Source organism: Chiloscyllium plagiosum, unplaced genomic scaffold, assembly GCF_037043375.1.
Source record: "Chiloscyllium plagiosum isolate Xiang-an unplaced genomic scaffold, Cpla_swu_hap1 HiC_scaffold_1, whole genome shotgun sequence".
Lineage (NCBI taxonomy): Eukaryota > Metazoa > Chordata > Chondrichthyes > Orectolobiformes > Hemiscylliidae > Chiloscyllium > Chiloscyllium plagiosum.
The window spans coordinates 94,184,900-94,210,580 of record NW_028270139.1 but is presented as its reverse complement, the minus strand read 5'-3'; the positions used below and the strand labels follow the sequence as shown (position 1 = coordinate 94,210,580).

The following is a 25,681-nucleotide window of genomic DNA, read 5'->3' as shown; positions in this document are numbered from 1 at the left end:
ATAATCATCTGATCCTCAGGATCTTTTATGCTTCAAATAATTTGCCTCCTACTCTTCTAAATTTTAATGGGTACAAGCCTAGCCTGTCCAAACCTCTCCTCATAAGACAAATGGTCCATTCCAGCTATTAGTTCAGTAAACCTTGTCTGAACCATTTTCCTTCAAACAAGAAGCAGTGTAATCTGGTTTTGCTGGATGCCGGATGTTAAGGAATTGCTATTTTCGTTTTCATTTATATAAGTTGGTCAACACAGTCACTTAATATCAAATTATAGACTATTTTTAAATCTACATGTATGGTATTGGCCGTAAAATTGTGTTCTGTGAATATAAATGTTAAATTTCTGATCTGTGAAATTAATGTTTTGAATATCATAAACCAAAAATTTAAGTCATTCAAAATAGATACTTAATCAAAAATAGTTGATTAATAGGTTTCAAACAATAGGTATTATTATTTGTGTGGCAATGTCAAACCTTTAGAGAGTTTGTTTAAATGTTCATCATTTTCAGCATATTCTGGTAAGACATTCAATGCCTGCAAATGGAACAAAATGGTGGAAAACAAAATGCTGAGGGAAGTCTTGCTGAATCTAAATAGAAATACAAGCATTATATGTTGCTGATCAGAGTTGTGACTGTTATTGCTTCAAAGTAATATCTAGTTTATAATTTTATTACAGGGCAAAAAGATATTGTGGTGATTCTGGTGCCTGTTCTCGTCATCTTCCTACTGCTAGTAAATATGTTGATAATCTGTTTCAACAACAAGCGTAGGTTAGTACGTTAACTCTTAATGTTTTGAGTTCCAAGTACCAGAGGTAAGTTCCGGCCGTCAGCATCAAAGGCAGAAAAATTCAAACACAGTACATATGGACAAATCAAAAATGGGTTTGATTTTCCATCAACTCAATTCTGGAGGTGTGAACACTGAATAGTACCTGCCCAAATTTCCAATGCATATTCCCTGCATGTGGAGCTCTGTACTGGCAACACTGAATATGAACATGTATATAATTTAAAGGTTGACGTATTACAATATTTTGTGGCATTGCAACATGTATCACATGAAGCATGAGGATTAGGCTGTGGGTTGTGATCTGGAGTATCTTGATGTCAGCAATCAGTGCAGGAACTGCTGACTGCGCTTCCAACATTGGAACCTCATTCTCTTGTAGGATTTTGTACAGGGCCACCCTGAGGGCAGACATAATTAGGATGCATGAAATTGTGTATAGACAGGGTGGATGGTAAGGGATAAATGACCAGGAGCATACCTTTAAGGTTAGGGGGCAGGACGTTCAGAGGAATGTGAAGGGATGCTATGGACCAAGTGCTGGAAATTGGGATTAGAATAATTGGTCATTTTTGACTAGTGTGGACTCGAAGGGATGAAGGGCCTTTTTTGGTGCTGTTAACCGCTATGGTTCTATGACTCTATGACTCTATATGGGTGCTAGGAACCAAAAAGAAACAAGTGTAGGGAGGAAGGTGGTCATACCTTAAGGAGGGGGATACTCTGGAGCGGTTTGTTTTTCTTCTGACTTGGTTTCCCAATAGCATCCATACCACACTAAATATCTTAAAATATCAAACGTAATGTAAGTGTATACTTATGTTGGAGGAGACAGTGATATCATGGTAAGATTGTGTGACTAGTAATCTATAAACAGGCTAATGCTCAAAGGATGTGTGTTTGAAGTGCAACAATAGCAGATTGTGAAATTTGAATTCAATAAAATCTGGAATTAAAAATTTTAATAACAATGTTTACAATCAACAAGCTGTATCTTTAACAGCACGTTATAAACATGTGACCTCTTGTACCTGGAATGATAAAGGTAGAAGAGGCATGGGACCCCCACCACCAGCATGCTCACTCCCCCAAGCTGCAATCCATCTTCTATTGGAATTACATTCCTCCTCCTTCAGTGTTGCTGAGCCAAAATCTGGAACACCCTCACTAGCGGGGTGATGTTAAATGTCAAAAAAAAGCTAAAGTTAGTATTTTGTATCTGCCATCAATATTATAGAATATGTCTCCACTCATTTTGAATGACAATCAAGTGTAGAAATGGCAAAAATATTTGAAATACACTGCAGCCATGGTTTGTTTTGTCATTTGAAGGATGTACAGCTGTAATTGTTACCTCTGACTCTTTTAGGATTGCAAAACACATTTGGCCTGATGTGGCAGATCCAGCAGGTAGCAGTTTAGCTGATTGGTTTCATGAACATCAATACAAGGTATACCTTTCTCCTTTTATGTCTTTGATTTGTAGAGGTTTAATTTGGTACAGAAGTAAAAAATATCAGAATTTCTCTGTAGGCGAGACACCTTTTGTAAGAGGGTTACCATTTTAAATCAATAGTCTTGTTTTTTTTTTCACTTAGCCCAGTGTTTTGCTTTTAATTTTAAGTTGATGTGTATCTTTGTTACATTTTGGAAAGGAATTCAATCAATAGCAAAACTCTCTGCTTACTGCATGTTTCTACAAATTTTAAGTTCCTACTTTGAAATGATTTTAATTTAAAAAGTCATCATAATCCTTATGGCAGCTTAGCTTCTGATCTTCTTTAATTGCACTAATACTTGGTGCCATCTTGCGATCTGTCACTAAGATAAAAGCAGTGATTGAACTATTAGTCACACTTCAATTACTTTTATATTTTTCCTAAGCAACACATCTTTCATTGTCTTGACTTCACTTTACTGTTTAATGTGAGTATCTCTTTAATTTACTGTTTGTGCTTGCATCACCACGTGCTGGAATGCTATAGGAACAAAGGAATGTAGGATTAGGAATAGGCCATTCAGTCTGTTGAGTTGAGATAATTGCTGATCATCTGCCTCAGCGCTGCTTTTTTCTGGACCATCTCTTGATGTCATTCCTAGATAGAAATCTATCGATGTGGTTTAAACATGCATAATGACAGGCCCACCAGAACCTTCTGGAATAGAGAATAGAGAAAGACTTACTACACACTGAGTGAAAAATTCCTCTTCATCTCAGTCATAATGCCTTGCCTCTTTTTAGGAAACTATAGTGTCTGCATTCACTCATCCCTCCATCTCAGCCAGGGAAAACATCCTTTCTGCATTTATCCTGTTTGGACCTTTACAAATGAAAACCCTATTCGGATGAGAGCAGACAGCAAAAAGCTGTTGGCTGCTACTTCCAAACCTGGCAAGGAAACTACATGGTGAAGGTGGGCATTTCCATTTTTAATGAAAGCACTGCCCTTTCTTCAACACTTTTCTTCCAAACATGTGCTTCTCAGGTTCTCCAGCTATTATGACAGGCTACATCATCTAATTGTAATGAGCCTCCCGCACAATACAAACTTATTGAATTCTAGCACCCTTTGCCCCTGTTGCTTAATTACTGGGTCATGCTGAATTCTTTCTATGCCTCCTGCTTTTGGGTAGCTCATTCCCCACAATGTATTTCAGTTCATTGGCAATTGCCATTGTGTTACCAATTCCTTTAATTTAAAAGATATCCAGCAGGATAATCATCGTTAAATATACTTAGTTGTACAAACTTGTGGAGCGAATTACTTGGTATTGATTATGCACATACAGGGGAAGTACAGGCAGTTAAACAGAAGGAAAACAGTGCTAATCTGCTGTCAGATAACCATGATGCTTCAAATCTAATCAGTTTTTTTTTAGAATGTAATCTGTTGTTTTGTGCGAGTCAGTTGGCATACATCTAGGTTCATGAAACAATACCTCTGCACCTTCTCTAAAGCCATAACACTATATTCTGCATTTTGTTCTAATACATTGGTGTAAGGATTAATTTGCCTGGATAGCGTGCAAAGCAATAATTTTCACTGTATCTTGGTACATGAGCCAACAATAAATCAAATCAAATCAATTCAATATTGATTGTTGCCAGGGTTGGAAGATGTGACCTATTGGGAGAGTCTGAATAGGCATTTTTCCCTGGAGCGTCAGAGGCTGAGGGGTGACCTTATAGATGTTTATAAAAACATGAGAGGCATGGATAGGGTAACTAGAAAAGGTCTTTTCCCTGTGATGGAGGAGTCCATAACTAGAGAGCACACGTTTAAGGTGAGAGGGGAAAAATTTAAAAGGGACCTAAGGGGCAACGTTTTTACACAGAGGGTAATGCATGTATGGAATGAGCTGCCTGAGGAACTGGTGGAGGCTGGTACAATTGCAGCATTTAAATGGCATCAGGATGGTTATATGAACAGGAATGGTTTAGAGCAATATAGGCCAAGTGCTGGCAAATGGGATTAGTTTAGGTTAGGATATCTGGTCGGCATGGACGAATTAGACTGAAGTGTCTGTTTCCGTGCTGTATGTCTCTATGACTCTGTGACTCTCTAATATATCGAGTAAATAACCAGTTAATCTGTTTTGGTGGTTTAACTTGAAGGATAAATACTATCCAAGGATCTTGTCTGAACTGCCTCCAATGCAATTACATCGTTCCTTAAATTTTAAAATCATGCCACACCAGGTTATAGTCCAACAGATTTATTTGGAAGTACAAGCTTTCGGACTGCTGAGAGATTGTGTTCTTTTTGAACAAAATAGAATGTATCTACAAATGCAAATGCAAATTCATCCCATAGGTTGATGTGCACACACACTAAAAGCACACAATCTAAAGGCAGTCAGTCCATGTGAGATTTTATAAATTCCTATTTTGGAAATAGATCCAGTTTGACTCAAGATTGGAGTGCAGACAGACTCTAACCTCACACCTTTAATATGTTGTCTGAGCTGAGATGTCACCTTTTTATAAAGCCTTTAGTTATCTCAGGAATGTGACTGGAAATAAGTTCTGTGATCTAGATATTAATGAATCAAAACCTGCAGTCCATTCTAAGTGATTGAAGACTTAACAGCAGTCTTGGTTTGTTCAATACATCAGTTGTTTGACACTTTGATCTTTTACTATAAATTCTGTGTCCTATAATCTTGCCCCACTAGCTACCTGATGAAGGAGCAGTGCTCTGAAAACTTGTACTTCCAAATAAACCTGTTGGACTGTAACCTGGTTTTGTGTGATTTTTAATTTTCTCCACCCCTTAGAATGTGGAATGAGTTGAATATATATTTAAGTGGGGAAAGTTTGCAGAATGCTGCAGCACCGAGGGATTTGGGGATCCTACTGCATGAATCTCACAAAGCATGAATCTCAAATTTAGTGGGGAACAGGAAAGGCAAATGATCTGTTGGCCTTTATTTAGTAAGGAATGGAGTATAAAAATAGGGAGGTCTTGCTGAAACTGTGAACAGTTTTGATCCCTTATCTAAGGAAAGGCATACTAGTATTGGATGCAGTCCAAAGAAGGTTAACTTGGTTGATCCTGGTATGGAGGGATTTTCTTATCAGGAGAGGTTGAGTAGGTTGGGCTTGTACTCATTGTGGTTTAGAAGTATGAGCAGAGACCATATTAAAACATAAAGAATTCTTAGGGAGGTTGACAGGATAGATGTGGGGAGATAGTTTTTCTCTTGTGGGAGAGTTGAGGAACAGAGGGCATCATCTCAGAGTAGATTGGTCACCCATTTAAGGAGGAGATTGTTCTCTCAGGAGGTAGTCATTCTGTGAAATTCTTTAAGACAAAAGGTTGCAGAGGCTGGGTCATTAGTACATCCAAGGCTGAGATGAACTGATTTTTAATCAGTAAGGGAATCCAGCGATATGGGGAAAGAGGCAGGAAAGTTGGATTGAGGTTTATCAGATCAGTCATGATCTCCTTGAATGGCAGAGTAGACTCGATGGATGGAAGGACCCACTTCTGCTCCTATATCCTATGGTCTTAGGTGTATTTTGCCTCTTGAGATTAGCATTTGTCAGTTAATGCTAAAACAAAGAAGGAACTGATTTCTATCAAAATTAATTTTGGATTGTGCTGACTTTGCTGAGCCTGGTAAAGGTAGTGGCATGAATTTGAAATAAAATGACAGCTGGTTTAGCCACAAACTCTGGGCGATGATCAATGGTGATGTCTGGGTAGGTAGTGGCAATGGGAGTTTGGGCAGTTATACAAAGTCTCGGATGGTAGCAGGACTGAAATAATAAGGATGTTATGCTACCAGATGGAATAACTTTTTCTTTCCTTTTCAAGAATGATCAAACCCCAAAAATACTGAATCCAGGAAATGACCACTACACCGACATCAGCACAGTTGAAGTCTTATATCTGCCTGAGGAAAGCCAGCTACAGTCCATAAAGAAAGACCTGAGTTCACATCTACACACAGTGGAAGTGGAATGTCCCCCTACTGTGCCTCCCCATCATGAGACCGCTTCAAATGGTGAAGAGACCAAGTTGTTACAGCAAGCAGATACAGTTGTGTACACAGTCTTAGAAGAAGGCTACAAGAGTCAAATCCCTGACTTCTGTCGGTCATTGTCAAAGCAGCCACTACTTTCAAATACTTCAGAAAAGAGTACAAGCGATCATGAAACTGAAATAAGTGCACTTGATGGAGTCGAAGAAAATTGGTGTCCACAAAATACTCATGAAAATGATGTATTTCAACAAATAACTAAAATCAACTCATATTTGAATAACTCCTTACACATGACTGAGTCAAAAATTGCATTGGATTCGGATAGCTCAAGCAATTCTCTGATTGATAGTTCCTGTAAAGAGGGCATGAAAGTGCAAGGAGATGCTGGAACTGTCAATGTGAATCCACAGAGTTCTCTTCAAGATAACCAGCCGAATAACCCAGTGCAAACTTACATTACAGTGCAGTTACTTGGATTAATGTTAAACAATGAAATGTAATTGACTACTGTGCTGCGCCCATTTAGAAATCTCAGTTATCAGCTCAGTTATCTCTTTAGTTATCAGCATAAAAATGAAAATTTTATACACAGCTGGCCTGTTGGGATATGAATAGAGGAAAATAAGTTAATGTTTCTGCAATTCTGAGAGAACATTAACTTATTTTGTTTCTTTTGGTTTCATGTCCAATATTTTTATAATTTTATATCGGCATTAACAGTATTTTTTAATTTTAAGCTTGTTTTTATATTTGAACCACAACTGTTCTCAAGGAATTGAACTTTTATGTCATGATTGTCAGAACCATTACAGGCTATATAAGAAAATAATTCATGTAAGAGGCTCACATTACTATTGAAAGCACCATCACAATAACAAAATCTGTGTCACATTATGATCTCTGTCCCCAACAGATAGTTTCAAAATTGTGGCCAGGGATGCAGGAACAATGTAAGCAAAATATCAAAGTCTAAATCATGTGTTAGAAAACATTGTGTTTGAAATCATATTCCCTCGTCTATTGGTGAAACTACACCAGTGCTACACAGGTCTAACAGTGTCACTATGTGTTGGAGTCATGTAATACATTGAATATATTGATATGAAAGTTAACTGGAGATAAATATATGAAACTCAGGGCACAGGAAAGGTAAATAAAACAGTGGATTATTTCAGGAAAGCAATACAGTGCAATCCACAATTATATGAATGTTTGAATTACCAGCCTTGTGTTCAAATTCCTCTATACCTTTGTAACCTTCTTGAACTGTACAATACCCTAGGGGAATGGGCTGGGTGGGTTGCTCTTCGGAGGGTCGGTGTGGGCTTGTTGGGCCGAAGGGCCTGTTTCCACACTGTAAATAATCTAATCTAATCTAATCTCAGTGTGCCTGCAATTCTGACCTGTTCGGCATCACTGTGCTTCATTGTTCTACCACTAGAGGGTATGCCTTCAGCTGCCTGGGTCCCAAGAGCTGAACTTTGAGACAGATTCATATAGCACAGAATCAGACCCTTTGGTCCAACTTTTTGCCAACAATGTTTCCAAATCAAACTAATCCAGTCTGCTTGCATGAATTTCCCATTCATGAACTTATCAAAATATCTTTTAAACATTGTAGCTCTACCTGCATCTGCATCCATCACTTCCTCTGACAGTTCATTCCACACAAAAAAAACACTCTGCTAAAATGATGACCATCATGTCCTTTTCAAATCTTTCTCCTCTCACCTTAAAAATATGCCTCCTAGTTTTAAAACCTCCCACCCTTAGGAAAAGACCCTTGCTATTCACCTTATCTAGTCTCCTTATGATTTTATAAAACTGTAGAAGGTCACCCCTCAACCTATGCTCCAGTGAGAAAGGTTCCAGCCTACTTTTCTAACTCAAACGCTCCTTTCCCAGCAATATCCTGCTAAATCTTTTCTGACCCCTCTCCAGTTTAATAATAACCTTCCCAGAGGAGGGGTGACCAGAACTGCACTTGATACTCCAGAAGAGGCCTCGCCAATATTAGACCATGAGACCATAAGACAGAGGAGTGGAAGTAAGGCCATTCGGCCCATCGAGTCCACTCTGCCATTCAATCAAGGCTGATGGACATTTCAACGCCACTTACCCGTATTTTCCCCATATCTCTTAATTCCTTACGAGATTAAGAATTTGTCAATCTCTGCCTTGAAGACATTTAATGTCCTGGCTTCCACTGTGCTCCGTGGCAATGAATTCCACAGGCCCACCACTTTCTGGCTCCTCATTTCCGTTTTAAATTGACCCCGTCTAATTCTAAAGCTGTGCCCACGGGTCCTAGTATCCCCACCTGACGGAAACAAATTCCCAGCATCCACCCTTTCTAAGTCATACATTATCTTGTAAGTTTCTATCAGATCTCCCCTCAATCTTCTAAATTCTAATGAATACAATCCCAGGATCCTCAGTCGTTCATCGTATGTTAGGCCTACCATTCCAGGGAACATCTGTGTGAATCTCTGCTGGACACGCTCCAGTGCCACTATGTCTTTCTTGAGGTGTGGGGCCCAAAACTGTACACAGTATTCTAAATGGGGCCTAACTAGAGCTTTATACAGTCTTAGAAGCACATTGCTGCTTTTACATTCCAACCCTCTTGAGATAAATGACAACATTACATTTGCTTTTTTAACCATGGACTCAACCTACAAGTCAACTTTTAGAGAATCCTGGACTAGTACTCCTAGATTCCTTTGTACTTTGACTTTAGAAATTTTCTCACTGTTTAGAAAATAGTCCGTTCCTATATTCTTTCTCCTGAAGTGCAAGACCTCGCATTTGCCCACATTGAATTTCATCTGCCATTTCTTGGACCACTCTCCTAAACTGTCTAAATCTTTCTGCAGCCTCCCCACCTCCTCAGAGATACTTGCCTATCCATCTAACTTTGTATCATCGGCGAACTTTGCCAGAATGCCCCCAGCCCCTTCATCCAGATCATTAATATATAAGGTGAACACCTGCGGCCCCAACACTGAACCCTGCGGGTCACCACTTGTCACCGGCTGCTATTCTGAAAAAGAACCTTTTATCCCAACTCTGCCTTTTGTCAGATAGCCAATCCTCAATCCATGCCAGTAGCTCACCTTACTCAGCAGCCTCCCGTGAGGCACCTTATCAAAGGCCTTTTGGAAGTCGAGGTAGATAACATCCACACTATTCAGTCCAACCTCAACATGATGTCCCAACTCCGATACTCACAGGCCTGAGCAATGAACACAAGCATGCTAAATACCTTCTCAATCATGCTGTCTACCTGTTTCAGACTTTGTTCTCTTAATCTCTCTGTACTCCTTTCCTTTTACATTGGAGCTTAAAACGTGCCCTTTTCACCAAATTTTGGTCACGTCTCATCATGCTTATCATTTCTTTGTGGCTCTATGTGAAATTTTCTTTATTACTCCTGCGAAGCACCATGATTGATTTTGATTATGTTAAAGGCAATATATGAATGTAAGTTGTTATTGTATAAGATTCAAGTAAGTTTTCCAGCTGGAGCAATGATTAAGTCACTTATTCAGTTATGATGGGAAGGCTGGCAGATCAGATAAACAAAAGTGTGGCCAAAGAGGCAGGTTTTAAGAAATGTCTTAAAGGAGGACAGTGTAAAGAGGTGTAGGGAATGAATTCTAGAACTTGATGCTGAGATGTCTGAAGGCTGCCAATGGTCCACAATAAATTTAATTGGGAATGCACATAAGGGCAGAATTTGAGTAGTATGGGTTTCAGAAAGGGTTAAGGATCTGGAAAAGGTTAAGAGATGAAAGGACAAGGTCAAGGAAGGATGCAAAAACAAATAAGAATTTTAAACACCAAATGTTGCTTGACTGGGAATTAATGTAGGAACGAACATAAAGGCAGGGAGTCAGGACTTCTTGCAATTAAGTTAACTTGCTGTTAAGATATGGGCAGCAGATTCTTGGATGAGTTCATATTTTTGAAGATAAACGCCACACAAACGATAGTGGGTGATCAGCCGAAGGCACATTGATTGAGTCTAGAGATAATGAAGATGATTGATGGTTTCAGTGGCAGATGAGCTCAGAAAGGCACAAAATTAGGAAAGTGGGAATAATTGATTTCAGAGATGGTGTAAATATGAATCAGGAACTTAACACTTTATCAAATGTGACATCAGGATCTGAATGACACTCCTGTGTTGGCTGCGCAGAGTTGGGAAAATTCCCAGCTTAGTGCACTCACCTTTGAAGATACAATGCCGTGTAAAATAAAATAAGGTTCTAAATATCTATTACACATTTCAACATGGAAAAAAACAGTCTTGTATTATTTTATATTTTCATTGGCAAAGGTATATTTAATACATTTAAAGCTCATTAATTACTTAATCCCTTATAAAAACAAGCATTTATATTCATTGTGCCATATCTTTATTACAAAGAGAATGAAGCATATAAGTAGGAAGGTATTGCCAAAGTTGTACAGGGCAGTAGTCAGACCACAGCTATCTAACGAAAGATGAACTGACAGAGTAGGTTCACTGGGACTGATTAATGAGAGGTTGAGTAGGTTGGGCCTGTATTCATTGGCATGAGAGACCTCATTGCAAAATTTTTAAAAATCATCTGGGACTTGACAGAGTAGATGTGGAAAAATTATTTCCCCTTGTGGATGAACCTAGGGCCAGAAGGCATAATCTGAGAAAAAGGGTCATCAATTTAAGACAGTGATGAGAAGGAATTTCCTCTCTCAGTGGTTTACGAAGTTGTGAAAGTCTTTAGCGTCAAGCTTGCATTGTTAAGTATATCCAAGGCTGAGACAGACAAACTTTCAATCAGTAAGGGAATCAATGCTTATAGGAGAAAGGCAGGGAAGTGGATTTGAAGATTGTCAGATCAGTCCTGATGTCATTGACTGGTGGAGCAGACTCAATGTGCAGAATGGGCTATTCTACTTTTACATCTTTTAGTTTGATAAAAATTTAATCCTTTAATAACCTTTAGGAGCTATCATTTAAACTATGAACTTGCAACTCCTAACTGTGATGATGAAAGGTTACAGAAGCATTCAAGCAGGAGTAACACCATAATAATAACCCCCAGACTTGTGTCAATTCACAGCTATTGAAATTATAGACATTTTCAAATCAGTGACACAGCATGTTGTTTCTTGTTCAAATTTGCTCAGTGGTTAGCATTGCTGCCCCAGAGTGCCAAGGATCCAGATTCAATTCCTGTTTCAGGTGACTGTGTGGAGTTTGCACATTCTCGCCGTGTCTGCGTGGGTTTCCTCCGGGTGATCTGGTTTCCTCCCACAGTCCAAAGATGTGCAGGCCAGGTGAGTTGGCTGTGCTAAATTGTCCACAGTATGAGGTGCATTAGTCAGAGGGAAGTGGGTTTGGATGGGTTTCTCTTCGGAGGGTCGGTGTGGACTGGTTGGGCTGAAAGGCTTGTAGGGAATCTAATCTAATCATTGTATCTACCTTTACGCACATTCCCATCTATTCTTAAACAATAATGTGTGTGATATGACCTTTCTCCAGGGAAAATGAAATCTGTTTAAACTCAGCACAGAGTTCATTTCATGAAGCGCTTTTGCCTGAAATTTCGATTTTCCTGCTCCTCAGATGCTGCCTGACCTACTGTGCTTTTCCAGCACCACTTTAATCTTGACTCTAATCTCCAGCATCTGCAGTACCCACTTCTGCCTGACTGACAAAGTTCAGTTGGCCTTGGGTTTAGGTTTTCCACGTGTGGATCACTTTCTACTCCCTTCCCTGTTTCTTTGGAAACAACAGGATCTGTCAGCGATTGGGAGAGGATTCTGGATTTGGACTTCAGAAGCTGGGGTTCTGGTGCCATTTTGATTCATCCACTGAGTCTTCATGACTCCACAAAGATTTGGGCCCAAGCTGGTGAACAAATAGAATTAATCATAAACTTACTCCCATGAGAGGGATAGCATTGGAAACTAGGGAACAGAATTTGGATCAGGGACCCTAGACAAAGGTCCTTTTCAATATTTAATTTTAAGCAGATTCTAGTCATCCTGTACTGGATGCTGTATCAACATTCTGACAATTTATCATCAGTGGAGAAGGGAAGAAAAATGGTGTTGAGCATTCGCTTGTCTTCTCCAGTGGTCCTCATCATCACAGATACCAGTCTTCAGCTCATTCCATTCATTCAAGAAATGGTTGGAAGCACTGGATACTGCAAAGACTATGAGCTCTGACAACATTCTGACAATAGTGGCATTCCTAGCCAAGCATTTCCAGTAGTTGAAATACTGGCATCTACCCAACATTATAGAAATTGCTCAGATACACCCTGCATACTATACATAGGAACAAAGAAACAAGGGTAGGCCATTCAGTCCCTTGAGTCTGTTCTGCCACTCAATGAGATCATGACTGATCTGTAACCTACTTCCATATACCTGTCTTTGGCACATATCCCTCAATACCTTTGCTTAACCAAATGTTATGTATCTCAGATTTAATATTAATAATTGATCTAGTATCAACTGCCATTTGCGATGAGAGTTCCAAACCTCTCCCACACTTTGTGTGTAGGCATGCTCCCTGACATCGCTCCTTAATGGTCTGGCCCTAATTTTTAGATTGTGTCCTCTTGTTTTAGACTCCCTAATGGGCAGGGATAGTTTATGTTTATCTACCTGGCCTTTTCCTGCTAATATCTTGAAGACTTCAATCAGATCACCCCTTAGCTTTTTAAGTCCTAGTTAAAAAAGGCCTTGTAACATAACCTCAGAAGTCCAAGTATCATTCTTGTAAACCTACGTTGTACTCCCTTCAATGCCAGTACATCCTTCCTAAGGTGTGATACCCAGATGTGCTCACAGTATTCCAAGTGAAGCCTGTCCAGGGTTTTGTATAGTTGCAGCATAACTTCTGCATCCTTACACTCCAATCCTCTATGCACCTTACTGAACAGATTTAAATGGTCTCTGGGATAGCACTCCTCTGTTTTTATAGTTTTAGTAATTGTAATAAGACTTGCTTTCCTACACTTTATAATTACACTTATGTCCTCCCCTTTCCCTATTCGTGGCTGTCCCAATTGCTCCAGGTCAAATATCTTTATATATGAAGGCCCTTCTCCCATTATTGCCAATAGGTAGAAGCCCAACTGTGCTATACTTAACGAAGCTCAGACAACCCAAATGCTCTTGTCAACATAGATCTAATTACGCAAGGCTATTCTGCTCAATTCTATGAATGCTATAAAACAAAATGTACATAAATGTTATTCCAAATATTTTCTAAACTTTGGCTTTCCGTCAACCCCAGACTCTGGTGCAGGTTTTCTTCTGTAAACTGTTTATATTGGTCAGTTCTTGCTGTTAAAGTAATTATGGTGCTAATGGTAGTTACTGTTAAGAATGTGTAAAATCTTTTGTTGTGTGGTTTTCTATGTAAGAATTTGATTTCGGGACTTACTCTTCAAGAAGAAGACAAGGTCTTCAGGCCGCTGCACTACTTCCCTATCATTCCTCGACTTAAAGCTTCTTCCTTGCTCTCCATGTGTCTATTAACTCAGTCCACATTGTGAATACTGTATATGTTTGTGAAGAGCTGGACCATGACATTGTCACATGGTTACTCCAGATTTCTAAAGCTGTTATACAAAACTTCTGCCCAAACATCAATCCAACCACCTTCTGCCCAACCACCCAACCCAATCATCTTGTCATAAACATTCACATTCTTTTCATGATGTCTCTGTATATTTTTTCCTTTATGTACCACCCCTCCCCAAGTCTTTGAATTGATTCATCTATGTCAATAGGTGGTACAGAAAATGCTACAATTGAATTTAATGTTGCTGAGCTTTCCTGATCTCTACTGGCTTCCATTAGATCAGCAGTGGTCTTGCATTGATGTGACTGCAAGAATACATAAGAAAGTTGGTTATTTTGTCTTCTCCATCATTAGCATCTAGATGAGGTAATGGTGTTCATTCTCCAATAAAAGAGTAATTTTTTTTATCAATTAGTAATTGTTTCCCATATAAATAAACTTGTTCTCTGCAATAATGATCTATTTTACAAAATTCTTTCTAAGGAATGAGCGTACATGTTGGTGTGGAAGTGATTTATTTTGATACTTGGTATCCTCTTTAGACTATACACATCTTCAAGAATTAACCTCTTTTCCTACAAGTTGTTGCTGTAAGGCTGGATAGTTTTCCTTCACTGATGTGGGATTTTGAATCCACTCCTGTGGCAAGATACTGTAACATTAGATTTCCCAAGCTTGCATATTGATGTTGTTTTCTTTATTCATTCATGGGATGCAGTCACCTCTGGCTAGGCCAGCATTTATTACCCATCCGTAATTGCCAGGAGGGCAGTTAAGAGTTAACCTTATTGCTATGGGTCTGGAGTCACATCTGAGCCAGACTAGGTAAGGACGGCAATTTCCTTCCCTAAAAGATGTTTGTGAACCAGACATGTTTTTATGACAACTAACAGTGGTTTCAGGATCATCTTATGTCCCATTTTTTTAAAATTGCATTCAAATTGCAGTCATCTGCCATGGTGGGATACGGACCCAGGTCCCCAAAACATTACCTGCGTGTCAAGATTAATGGTCTCGTGATAATACTACTGGGTCACCACCTTGCCCAATGTTGTCACATACAACGTATTTTCCAAATGAGAGGTCAATGTACCCCAAACATGTTCAACACTCTCTGTAAAATGTTCCACATTAGATTGCACATTAGATGTATCTTGTAATTTTCTAGACTCTGTATTCACTGCAATTTAGACAGCTCATTCTAGAGTCAGATTCTCTTTTGATTGAAAACATTCAGTAACTGATTTATCTGAGAAACAAACATCTATTCTGTCACAAATTTTCTGTTATTGTAAGTTTCCATTGTTATATGGTTCAGATAGTGCATCTCTGAGAGATGGCATCTGCTAATATCCTATTTGCCTTAAAGTGAAAATTGATCAAAAGCTGTAATGAGGTTGTTAAATGTAATTTGTCTCTCATTGATCTGTTGTCTACGTAAAACATGATCTGATGTTCACATGTAGTAGAGAAGTGTGCTACTCTGTTGTACATTTGAATTGGTGTCCAATTCTAAAACTGTTTAAAATCTTAGGAATTGTGCTTCCACATTTGCCAATTTGTCAAACAGATCAGACAACTTGTTTAGTTGGTTAGAAAATAGATACAGATAAATTTTGTTTCCTTGGCTGATTGTTGGTAAATAAGATTACTGGAGTTGTTGATTATTTTATAGACAATAGGTGCAGGAGCCTGCACCGCCATTCAATATAATCATGGCTGATCATTCCTAATCAATATCCTGTTCCTGCCTTATCTCCATAACCCTTGATTCCACTATCTTTGAGAGCTCTATCCAACTCCTTCTTAAATGAATCCAGAGAGTGGGCCTCCACTGCCCTCTGGGGCATTCCACACAGCCACCACTCTCTGGGTGAAGAAGTTTCTCCTGAGCTCTGTCCTAAATGGTCTACCCCGTATTTTTAAGCTGTGTCCTCTGGTTCGGCACTCACCCATCAGTGGAAATATGTTTCCTACTGGCAGAGTGTCCAATCCTTTCATAATCTTATACGTCTCAATCAGATCCCCTCTCAATCTTCGAAACTCAAGGGTATACAAGCCCAGTCGCTTCAGTCTTTCAGTGTAAGGTAATCCTGCCATTCCAGGAATTGACCTCGTGAACCTACGCTGCACTCCCTCAATAGCCAGAATGTCTTTTCTCAAATTTGGAGACCAGAACTGCACACAGTACTCCAGGTGTGGTCTCACCAGGGCCCTGTACAGCTGCAGAAGCACCTCTTTGCTTCTATACTCAATTCCTCTTGTTATGAAGGCCAGCATGCTATTAGTCTTCTTCACTACCTGCTGTACCTGCATGCTTGCCTTCATTGACTGGTGTACAAGAACACCCAGATCTCTCTGTACTGCCCCTTTACATAAATTGATTCCATTGAGGTAGTAGTCTGCCTTCCTGTTCTTGCTACCAAAGTGGATAACCATACATTTATCCACATTAAACTGCATCTGCCATGCATCTGCCCGCTCACCTAACTTGTCCAGGTCACCCTGTAATCTCCTAACATCCTCATCTCTTTTCACCCCGCCACCCAGCTTTGTATCATCAGCAAATTTGCTAATGTTATTGCTGATACCATCTTCTATATCATTAACATATATTGTAAAAAGCTGTGGTCCCAGCACGGATCCCTGCGATACCCCACTGGTCACTGCCTGCCATTCCGAAATGGAGCTGTTTATCACTACCCTTTGCTTCCTATTAGCCAACCAATTTTCAATCCAATCTAGTACTTTGCCCCCAATACCATGCACCCTAATTTTACTCACTAACCTCCTGCGTGGGACTTTATCAAAAGCTTTCTGAAAGTCCAGGTACACTACATCTACTGGATTTCCCTTGTCCAACTTCATAGTTACATCCTCAAAAAATTCAAGAAGATTAGTCAAGCATGATTTCCCCTTCATAAATCCATGCTGACTCTGTCCTATCCTGTTACTACTATCCAGATGTGCAGTAATTTCATCCTTTATAATAGACTCCAGCATCTTTCCCACCACTGAGGTCAGACTAACTGGTCTATAATTACCTGCTTTCTCTCGCCCACCTTTCTTAAAAAGTGGTATAACATTAGCCACCCTCCAATCCTCAGGAACCGACCCCGAATCTATTGAACTCTGGAAAATAATCACCAACGCATCCACGATTTCCCGAGCCACCTCCTTCAGTACCCTGGGATGCAGACCATCAGGCCCCGGAGACTTATCAACCTTCAGACCTAACAGCCTCTCCAACACCAAATCCTGGCAAATATAAATTCCCTTAAGTTCAGGTCCTTCAGCCACTGTTACCTCAGGGAGATTGCTTGTGTCTTCCCAAGTGAACACAGATTTGAAGTACCCATTTAATTCCTCTGCCATTTCTTTGTTCCTAGTAATATATTCCCCTGTTTCTGTCTTCAAGGGCCCAATTTTTGTCCTAACCATTTTTTTGCCTTGCACATACCTAAAAAAGCTTTTACTATCCTCCTTAATATTCTTGGCCAGTTTACCTTCGTACCTCATTTTTCCTCTGCGTATTTCCTTCTTAGTAATCCTCTGTTGCTCTTTAAAAGCTTCCCAGTCCTCAGTTTTCCCACTTATCTTAGCTATGTTATACTTTTTCTCTTTTAACTTTATATGTTTCTTTACTTCCCTCGTCAGCCACGGCCGCCCATGTCTCCTCCTGGGATCTTTCTTCCTTTTAGGAATGAACTGATCCTGCAACTTCTGCATTATACACAGGAATATCCGCCATTGTTCCTCCACGGTCATCCCTGCTAAGGTATTGCACCATTGAACTTTGGCCAGCTCCTCCCTCATAGCTCCATAATTCCCTTTATTCAACAGAAGTACTGTCACTTCCGACTGTACCATCTCACTCTCAACTTGCAGATTGAAGCTTATTGTATTATGGTCACTACTTCCCAATGGCTCCTTCACTTCGAGGTCTCTGACCAATTCTGGTTCGTTACACAATACCAGATCCAGAATTGACTTCTCCCTGGTTGGCTCCAGCACCAGCTGCTCTAAGAATCCATCTCTGAGGCACTCCACAAAGCCTTTTCTTGTGGCCCAATACCATCCTGATTCTCCCAGTCTACCTGCATGTTAAAATCCCCCATAACAACTGTAGTGGCATCTTTGTGACAGGCCAATTTCAGCTCCTGATTTAACTTACATCCGACATCCAGACTACTGTTTGGGGGCCTGTAGATGACTCCCAAGAGGGTCTTTTTACCCCTGGTATTTCGAAGCTCTATCCACACTGAATTAGATGATCATTGTTAGGATTTTCATTTCTTTGTACTCCTAAAGTCAGAAAGATCTACAGCACAGAAAAAAGCCTTTGATCCATCGCGTCACAACCACTAACTATTCTTATCCCATTTTCCAGAATTTGGCCCATAGCCTTGTATACCTTAGGTGTACATCTAAATACTTCTTAAATGTTAGGAGAGTTTCTGCCTCTACCATCCTTACAGGCAGTGAGTTTCAGATATCTGTGGAAGGGTTACTAGATTCAAAACATTAACTCTGATTTCTCCCCATAGATCCTGCCAGACCTGCTGAGCAGTCTACCCAATCTCTTTCGATAACTAAAACTCTCCGTCCAGGCAACATCCGGGTAAATCTCCTCGACCCTGCTCCAGTGCAAACACTTTCCTCTCTGTGAAGTGGATTCCAGAACTGTGCACAATCCTTTCGCTGTGGCATAACCAACTTTTTATACAGTTCTAGCACAGCCTTGCTCTTATATTCTATGCCTTGACTAACAGGCAAGTATACATAAGCCTACTTAACTGCTTTGTCCATCTGTCCTGCTATTGTAAGGGACCAGTGTACATGCACACAAAGGTTCCTCTGATCCATGGTGCTTCCCAGGGTCCTAATATTCATCATATATTCCCTTGTCTTATTTGCTCCACTCCCCACCCCCATCCCCCCGCACACAATTGCAACACGTCTCACTTTTTCAGATTGTTCATTTGCTACTAATCACTTTGTATGACCAGCCTATTTTTATCCTTTTCACTACTTACCTCCTATCCTCCTCACTACTTACCGCCCCAGCAATTCTTGTATTGTCTATAAATTAACTGAGCAACCCTCTTAACATTCAAGCCTAAATCATTTATATATACAACAGCTACACTGACCCCTGTGGGACCCCACCGGACACAGACTTCCAGTCATAAAAACCTCTGGACCTTTAGCCCTCTGCTTCCTGCCACACAGGATCTAATTTGCTGAATTTCTTTGGAACTCATGGGCTGTTACCTTTGCTATCAGTCTCCCAAGCAGGACCTTATCCATAGTCTTGCTGAAATCCAAGTAGACTACATCAAAAACATTGCCCTCATCAACACTCCAGTCACCTCTTCAAAAAATTCAATTATGTTGGTCAGACATGGCCTCCCCTTAGCAACACCATGCTGAGTGTTCTTGATGACCTCCTACCTTTCCAAGTACAGATTAATTTTGTCCGTCGGAATTGTTTCCTGTTGTTTGCCCACCACTGAAGTTAGTTGGTTAAGAAGAAGAAGGAAGCATATGTCAGGAAGAGACAGCATAGATCGAGTGAATCCTTAGAGAGTATAAAGGAAGTAGGAGTATACTTAAGAGGGAAATCAGGGGACATGAGATAGCTTTGGCAAATAGAATTAAGGAGAATCCAAAGGGTTTTTACAAATATATTAAGGACAAAAGGGTAACTAGGGAGAGAATAGGGCCCCTCAAAGATCAGCAAGGCGGCCTTTGTGTGGAGCCACAGAAAATGGGGGAGATACTAAATGAATATTTTGCATCAGTATTTACTGTGGAAAAGGATATGGAAGATATAGACTGTAGGGAAATAGATGGTGACAGCTTGCAAAATGACCAGATTACAGAGGAGGAAGTGCTGGATGTCTTGAAATGGTTAAAGGTGGATAAATCCCCAGGACCTGATCAGATGTACCCAAGAACTCCATGGGAAGCTAGAGAAGTAATTGCTGGGCCTCTTGCTGAGATATTTGTATCATCGATAGTCACAGGAAGACTGGAGATTGGCACATGTGTGCCACTGTTTAAGAAGGGCGGTAAAGACAAGCCAGGGAACTATAGACTGGTGAGCCTGACCTCAGTGGTGGGCAAGTTGTTGGAGGGAATCCTGAGGGACAGGGTGTACATGTATTTGGAAAGGCAAGGACTGATTAGGGATAGTCAACATGGCTTTGTGCATGGGAAATCATGTCTCACAAAAGATTGAGTTTTTTGAAGAAGTAACAAAGACGATTGATGAGGGCAGAGCAGTAAGACGTTCGACAAGGTTCCCCATGGGAGACTGATTATCAAGGTTAGATCTCATGGAATACAGGGAGAACTAGCCATTTAGATACAGAACTGGCTCAAAGGTAGAAGACATAGGGTGATGGTGGAGGGTTGTTTTTCAGACTGGAGGCCTGTGACCAGTGTAGTGCCACAAGGATTGGTGCTGGTTCCTCTACTTTTTGTCATTTACATAAATGATTTGGATGCGAGCATAAGAGGTACAGTTAGTAAGTTTGCAAATGACACTAGAATTGGAGGTGTAGTGGACAGCGAAGAGGGTTACCTCAGATTACAACAGGATCTGGACCAGATGGGCCAATGGGCTGAGAAGTGGCAGATGCAGTTTAATTCAGATAAATGGGAGGTGCTGCATTTTGGGAAAGCAAATCTCAGCATGACTTATACACTTAATGGTAAGGTCCTAGGGAGTGTTGCTGAACAAACAGACCTTGGAGTGCAGGTTCATAGCTCCTTGAAAGTGGAGTCGCAGATAGATAGGATAGTGAAGAAGGCGTTTTGTGAGCTTTCCTTTATTGGTCAGAGTATTGAGTACAGGAGTTGTGAGGTTATGTTGCTGCTGTACAGGACATTGGTTAAGCCACTGTTGGAATATTGCATGTAATCCTGATCTCCTTCCTATCGGAAAGATGTTGTGAAACTTGAAAGGGTTCAGAAAAGATTTACAAGGATGTTGCCAGTGTTGGAGGATTTGAGCTATAGGGAGATGCTGAACAGGCTGGGGCTGTTTTCCCTGGAGCGTCGGAGGCTGAGGGGTGACCTTATAGAGGTTTACAAAATTATGAGGGGCATGGATAGGATAAATAGACAAAGTCTTTTCCCTGGGACCGAGGAGTCCAGAACTAGAGGGCATAGGTTTAGGGTGAGAGGGGAAAGATATAAAAGAGACCTAAGGGGCAAATGTTTCACGCAGAGGGTGGTACGTGTATGGAATGAGCTGCCAGAGGATGTGGTGGACACTGGTGCAATTGCAACATTTAAGAGGCATTTGGATGGGTATATGAATAGCAAGGGTTTGGAGGGATATGGGCCAGGTGCTGGCAGGTGGGACTAGATTGGGTTGGGATATCTGATCGGCATGGACGGGTTGGACCATGCTGTACATCTCTATGACTCTATGACTATCCCAGTTTATTGCCTTGTTACATTCTTAGTTGATTAAAGTTGTTGAATCATTCTGTTATAAAGAATCTTGTAGCATTAAACTGTAAGCCGTTACAATTTCTGCTGTGTTAAATGTTGGTTTTGATGTAAAATTCTATTGTCCTTTACCAATATGACATTTTCAGCAAGATGATTGAACTCCTTCCTTTTCCAGGCTAGTTGAAGGATTTCTAAAATATCCGTGAATAAACATTTTCTTGAATGGTCTCAATCGACAAAATTCAGTTCAAATATGGTTTCCATGAACTTGTTCACACCAATGTTTCTTTCTGTGTCTGAGTTATTCTTGTGTTGAATTTAACACAGAATCTTTAGATTTATGCTCTTTTGCTTATCTTTGTTGTTCTTTAGTGATTGACATTGATAAAGCTTCTTAGGTGGTGAATAACATTTGTGTCACTCACTCACACTATTGAAATAATAAAGATTTAACTAACTTCACCATTAGGACTCTGAAATCACAAATTCCAATAAACAATTTTTATCCCCAAATTGTAAAATTGATTTAAGTCTGTTTCTGAAGAATTTACTTAACTTTCTTGTTGTTAACTTCGCTGGCAATCATTAGGAAATTGTGATATCACTGCTTGAGGACTTAACTCTATTTTCTAGCCTAGATTTTTTGGTTGGGAACAATTTGATTTCTTTCCTCTGGAAGATTGAATTTGCTTTAGGTGTATGGCAGTTGGCCTCTTTTCACATACTCAATCCAGATTTACCCCTTGGCTGTGAATGGGGTTTTATTGCTCTTACTGCTTTTTTCTGATTCAAAAGCTTGTTTCCCCTATTGATAAATGTAACGTAAAAGGCTTTAATTCATGGTAAGTATAAACTAAAATTGTTGTAGCTATTTAGGGCTAGTAAGTATAATTTCTTATGTTGTGCCCTTTTCTCTGTCTTAGTTTCCCTTTCTCCCTTTCCTTTCTTCTCTTTGTTATTCTTTCTGTCCGTGATTTAACATCTAATGCATCACCTTAAATTTTCCTTTCTAGTTCTTCCTGAGTTTATTTCTTAACCCTTCAGTCTCAGTGATTAAGGACATATTCTGTTGCTGGCTCTGTTTACTCAGGCCCCAGAGGCCCTGTTTTCCTGCTGGGCTGATATCACCTTCAAATTCCAGCAACTTTTTGGGATGATTTTGTGACCTGATGGGTGCAGAGTGAAGTTTAAATCATGCAGCATGAAGTTTAAATCATGCAGCATTAGATGCTCTGCTTCACCAACTCTATAGCCACAATTATAGATGAAGTCAATCAATTTTTGTTTTGGAAGCAGACGTAAACTACATACAATTTCACAGTAATGGTTAACTTTGTGGTTGGTTGTTTGAGAAAATAATCTGAAATTAAACTCCCAACTGAACTAACAAATCATAATTAAATTGACAGACTTGGCTTTGAACAAACATTTTCTTTTTCCCGTCCAGTCACTTCCTGTGGTGAGAAATACTTTAACGGTAATATAACCCCTCCCTCAAGTTATTGTATAAACATTGTATTAAAGACTCTGTCCAGCTGTTAGGAAATAATTAATATTTATAGTCGCAGTATGGAACTTGAGTACTGCTGATAATAGAGTCAGATCTAGACATGCAACCATTGTATAAATCAGTATTAATTGAAGTCATGAACTCTGTAACTTGTGTAGTGAGTTCAGTTTCAATGACATCAAGTGTGCCTGAATAAATAGTGTTGCCATGGGATCGCTGCCAGATCCAGTGCTCATAAACATCTTTATTGGATTTCATGAGAAATGTGTATTCAATGAAATGACAATAAATCTTTTCCCACTTGTCAATATGTAGATGATATGTTTGCTAAATGTGAATCCGCAGTTGCATGCAAGACTTACCATACCTGTCTTACTGGGCAATCCTGCAATCAAATTAACGTTAAATATGGACCAGTCAAATGAACGTCCTTTCCTGGATATCCTAGTTGAGGATTCAACCAGATGGTTCCTACTAACCTTCACTGGTTGGAATACATTATGGGATTTCTACAATCCATGCACAATAATATTGGTCTTATTGATGATCTTGTTAATGCAGGACAATAGCTGCTTTGATCAGATTATTTCTCGCTATCATGAAAATTCATGAAAGACCCTAAGGCCATTACTCTTAGTTCTGAAAAGTGTCCAGTCTACCTCAGAGTACCCTGGAAGGGTAAGGTGTCTCAATGTTTTGAGCAACAGATGGGGTTAGCTGTTTCACACTGTCACTGTGCAGCAACATGTGTGTTGTTCACCACCAACATGATCTTGCTGTCAAACCTAAAAGACATTCTGCCTATCCCACATTTGAATAATGTGGTGTATGAATTTCAGTGCTGCCATGATGTCAGGTATGACAGGCAGTATGTCCCAAAGATTGGTGAGTCATATAAAATAGCATATTCTCTTCACAACAAGAAAGATACTGACCATATCCAACTGGCCCTCACTTGTAAAACTTGCAACACAATGTCCAACATTAGAGGAAGACTGCATTTGGAAATTTGTTGGATAATCCTGCGTGTACGAAAAATTACATTAACAGCTAATTTAGGATTGTCAGTCAGGCTTGCAGTGTGGTGCATGAAAAAGGGTAAGGAAGGTAGGACCGAATTAAAAATGGAAGGAAAGGAGCAGAATACTATGAAACATGGAACACAGATAATAATAAAGCTTGGACAGGCAGTAGAGAGTAGGACTTAGAACAAAACATAGGCATATCAGGAAACAGCTAATGGAGCTTAGGCAGTTTGATCACATGACCATAAAAGCAGACTTATCAATCACTTAGGGGTCAGAGACCACCTATACTGCTCAAAGTAACTACACAGCATTGTAAATAAAAACTTAGGGCATAGAGAGTAGATGGTGAGGACAGTTAAGCCTTAAAAGTAACACCTAAGCAGAAGTTCTGATAAAACCCTAGACTGTAGCACAAACCAGCGGGAACGTGAGGCGCAGGAGTCACAAATTGTGAAACAGCAACCTAAGTTTGTAACACCTGATTGACACACAGTTTATTTTATATCAATACTGTATGTTAGTATTGTGATGTGAAATGTATAAATATGCTGTTTTGAGCTGTAAATAGTGGAGTTGACTTGAAAGACCTTTCCCGCATGTCTGTGGTACAAGCTTGAATAACTTAATCTTGTTACACTTCATTCGGATCTGAAGGCTTGATCTTTCATAAAACCATCCATCAGTGTATGTGCATGGGCTGTAAATTAAATGTATTAATATGCAGGATCCTGTTTGTTGTAGACAGGAAGAACATGTACATACACTGCGCTTGTTTCAATTCAACAAAATAGCTGACAGCCACTCATTGGCTCAGTTCTCAGGGCAGTGCCCAGACCAATTAACGTCAACTTGCTGGGTTTAAAACTTAAACAAAGTCTGACTGTTAACTGTCAATCATCATTATCTGGTGCCTTTTCCACTGCACTCTCTCTACCGATCAGTGCCCCTCCAATGCCAAACAATTAGCACTCTCCTCCCATATAGTATTAATTTTCTTTTACTTCTTGAATTGATATTCTTGAAAACTGTCCTGATGAAAGCAAGATCAAAAGCTTCAACAAAACGTGTTTTTCAGCAATGTTCATATTAGCATTTAATCTGAAACGAGGAAACAAACTGGTGGATCTAAGCACGTCATTCAGTCATTGAGCATATCCATCAAAATAGGTTTGATTGACATCTTTTTCATTTCTTCTAGACATTGAACTGCAGGTTTCAGGCATTTGAAGATTCAGTCCCAGCCCAGAACATTTGATACAGTGAAGGAAATGATTCAACATAAGGAAGGAGTAACTGCGGTGTCTGTCCACTGTCTTCCTGAGCAATTTAGGATTTTTTTTCAACAATATGATGATAATATTTCTACTGTCAGACTTTTCTAGTTCACTTTAGTTGCCACCAGGCCATGAAGGCCACACTCATGGTTTCAACATTTTTTCCAATATTATTGCCCGTGCATGTGTAGCGATTCAGAATTCCAACTCCTTTTTAACCTACATCTGAAATTCCTCCTCAGAGTTCAGTAGCAGACAAGTCATGTTTGACTGTAGGTTCTGAGATGGTGGTAACTGACCTGTGCAGCTCCCCACCACAGCTGGATCTTCAGTGTTCCTTGAATAGATCCAATATGATTCATTCTCCTCACTGAAAATGCTTTGCTGTTGCTGTCCTATAGTTCCGATGCTCTCAGAAGCCTTTCCCAGCTCTTTCCCATCAAAATTATTCTGTGGTTAAAAAGATCAAAATGAAAAATATTCAAATGAGATGGGTTAATGAAATCCTTTCACATAGAGGAA

The 25,681-nt window shown here is 39.8% G+C and overlaps 2 protein-coding genes across 12 annotated transcripts in view; one reads left to right on the top strand and one right to left on the bottom strand.

Annotated features, from left to right (window-relative positions):
* LOC122549289 (interleukin-6 receptor subunit beta-like) overlaps positions 1-23,165 on the top strand; it is a 95,883-nt gene extending 72,718 nt beyond the window's left edge. For all 9 annotated transcript variants that reach the window (XM_087989024.1, XM_087989003.1, XM_087989009.1 and 6 more), the window contains 3 exons: positions 684-777; positions 2,166-2,247; positions 6,118-23,165. In XM_087989024.1, the coding sequence (XP_087845150.1) occupies positions 684-777; positions 2,166-2,247; positions 6,118-6,786 (845 nt within the window). In that variant the 3' untranslated portion in view covers positions 6,787-23,165. The remainder of the gene's footprint in view (positions 1-683; positions 778-2,165; positions 2,248-6,117) is intronic.
* A 1,787-nt stretch (positions 23,166-24,952) lies between these two features.
* LOC122549302 (interleukin-6 receptor subunit beta-like) overlaps positions 24,953-25,681 on the bottom strand; it is a 144,698-nt gene continuing 143,969 nt past the window's right edge. For all 3 annotated transcript variants that reach the window (XM_087989035.1, XM_043688881.2, XM_087989038.1), the window contains one exon: positions 24,953-25,609. In XM_087989035.1, coding sequence (XP_087845161.1) covers positions 25,379-25,609 — 231 coding nt within the window. In that variant the 3' untranslated portion in view covers positions 24,953-25,378. The remainder of the gene's footprint in view (positions 25,610-25,681) is intronic.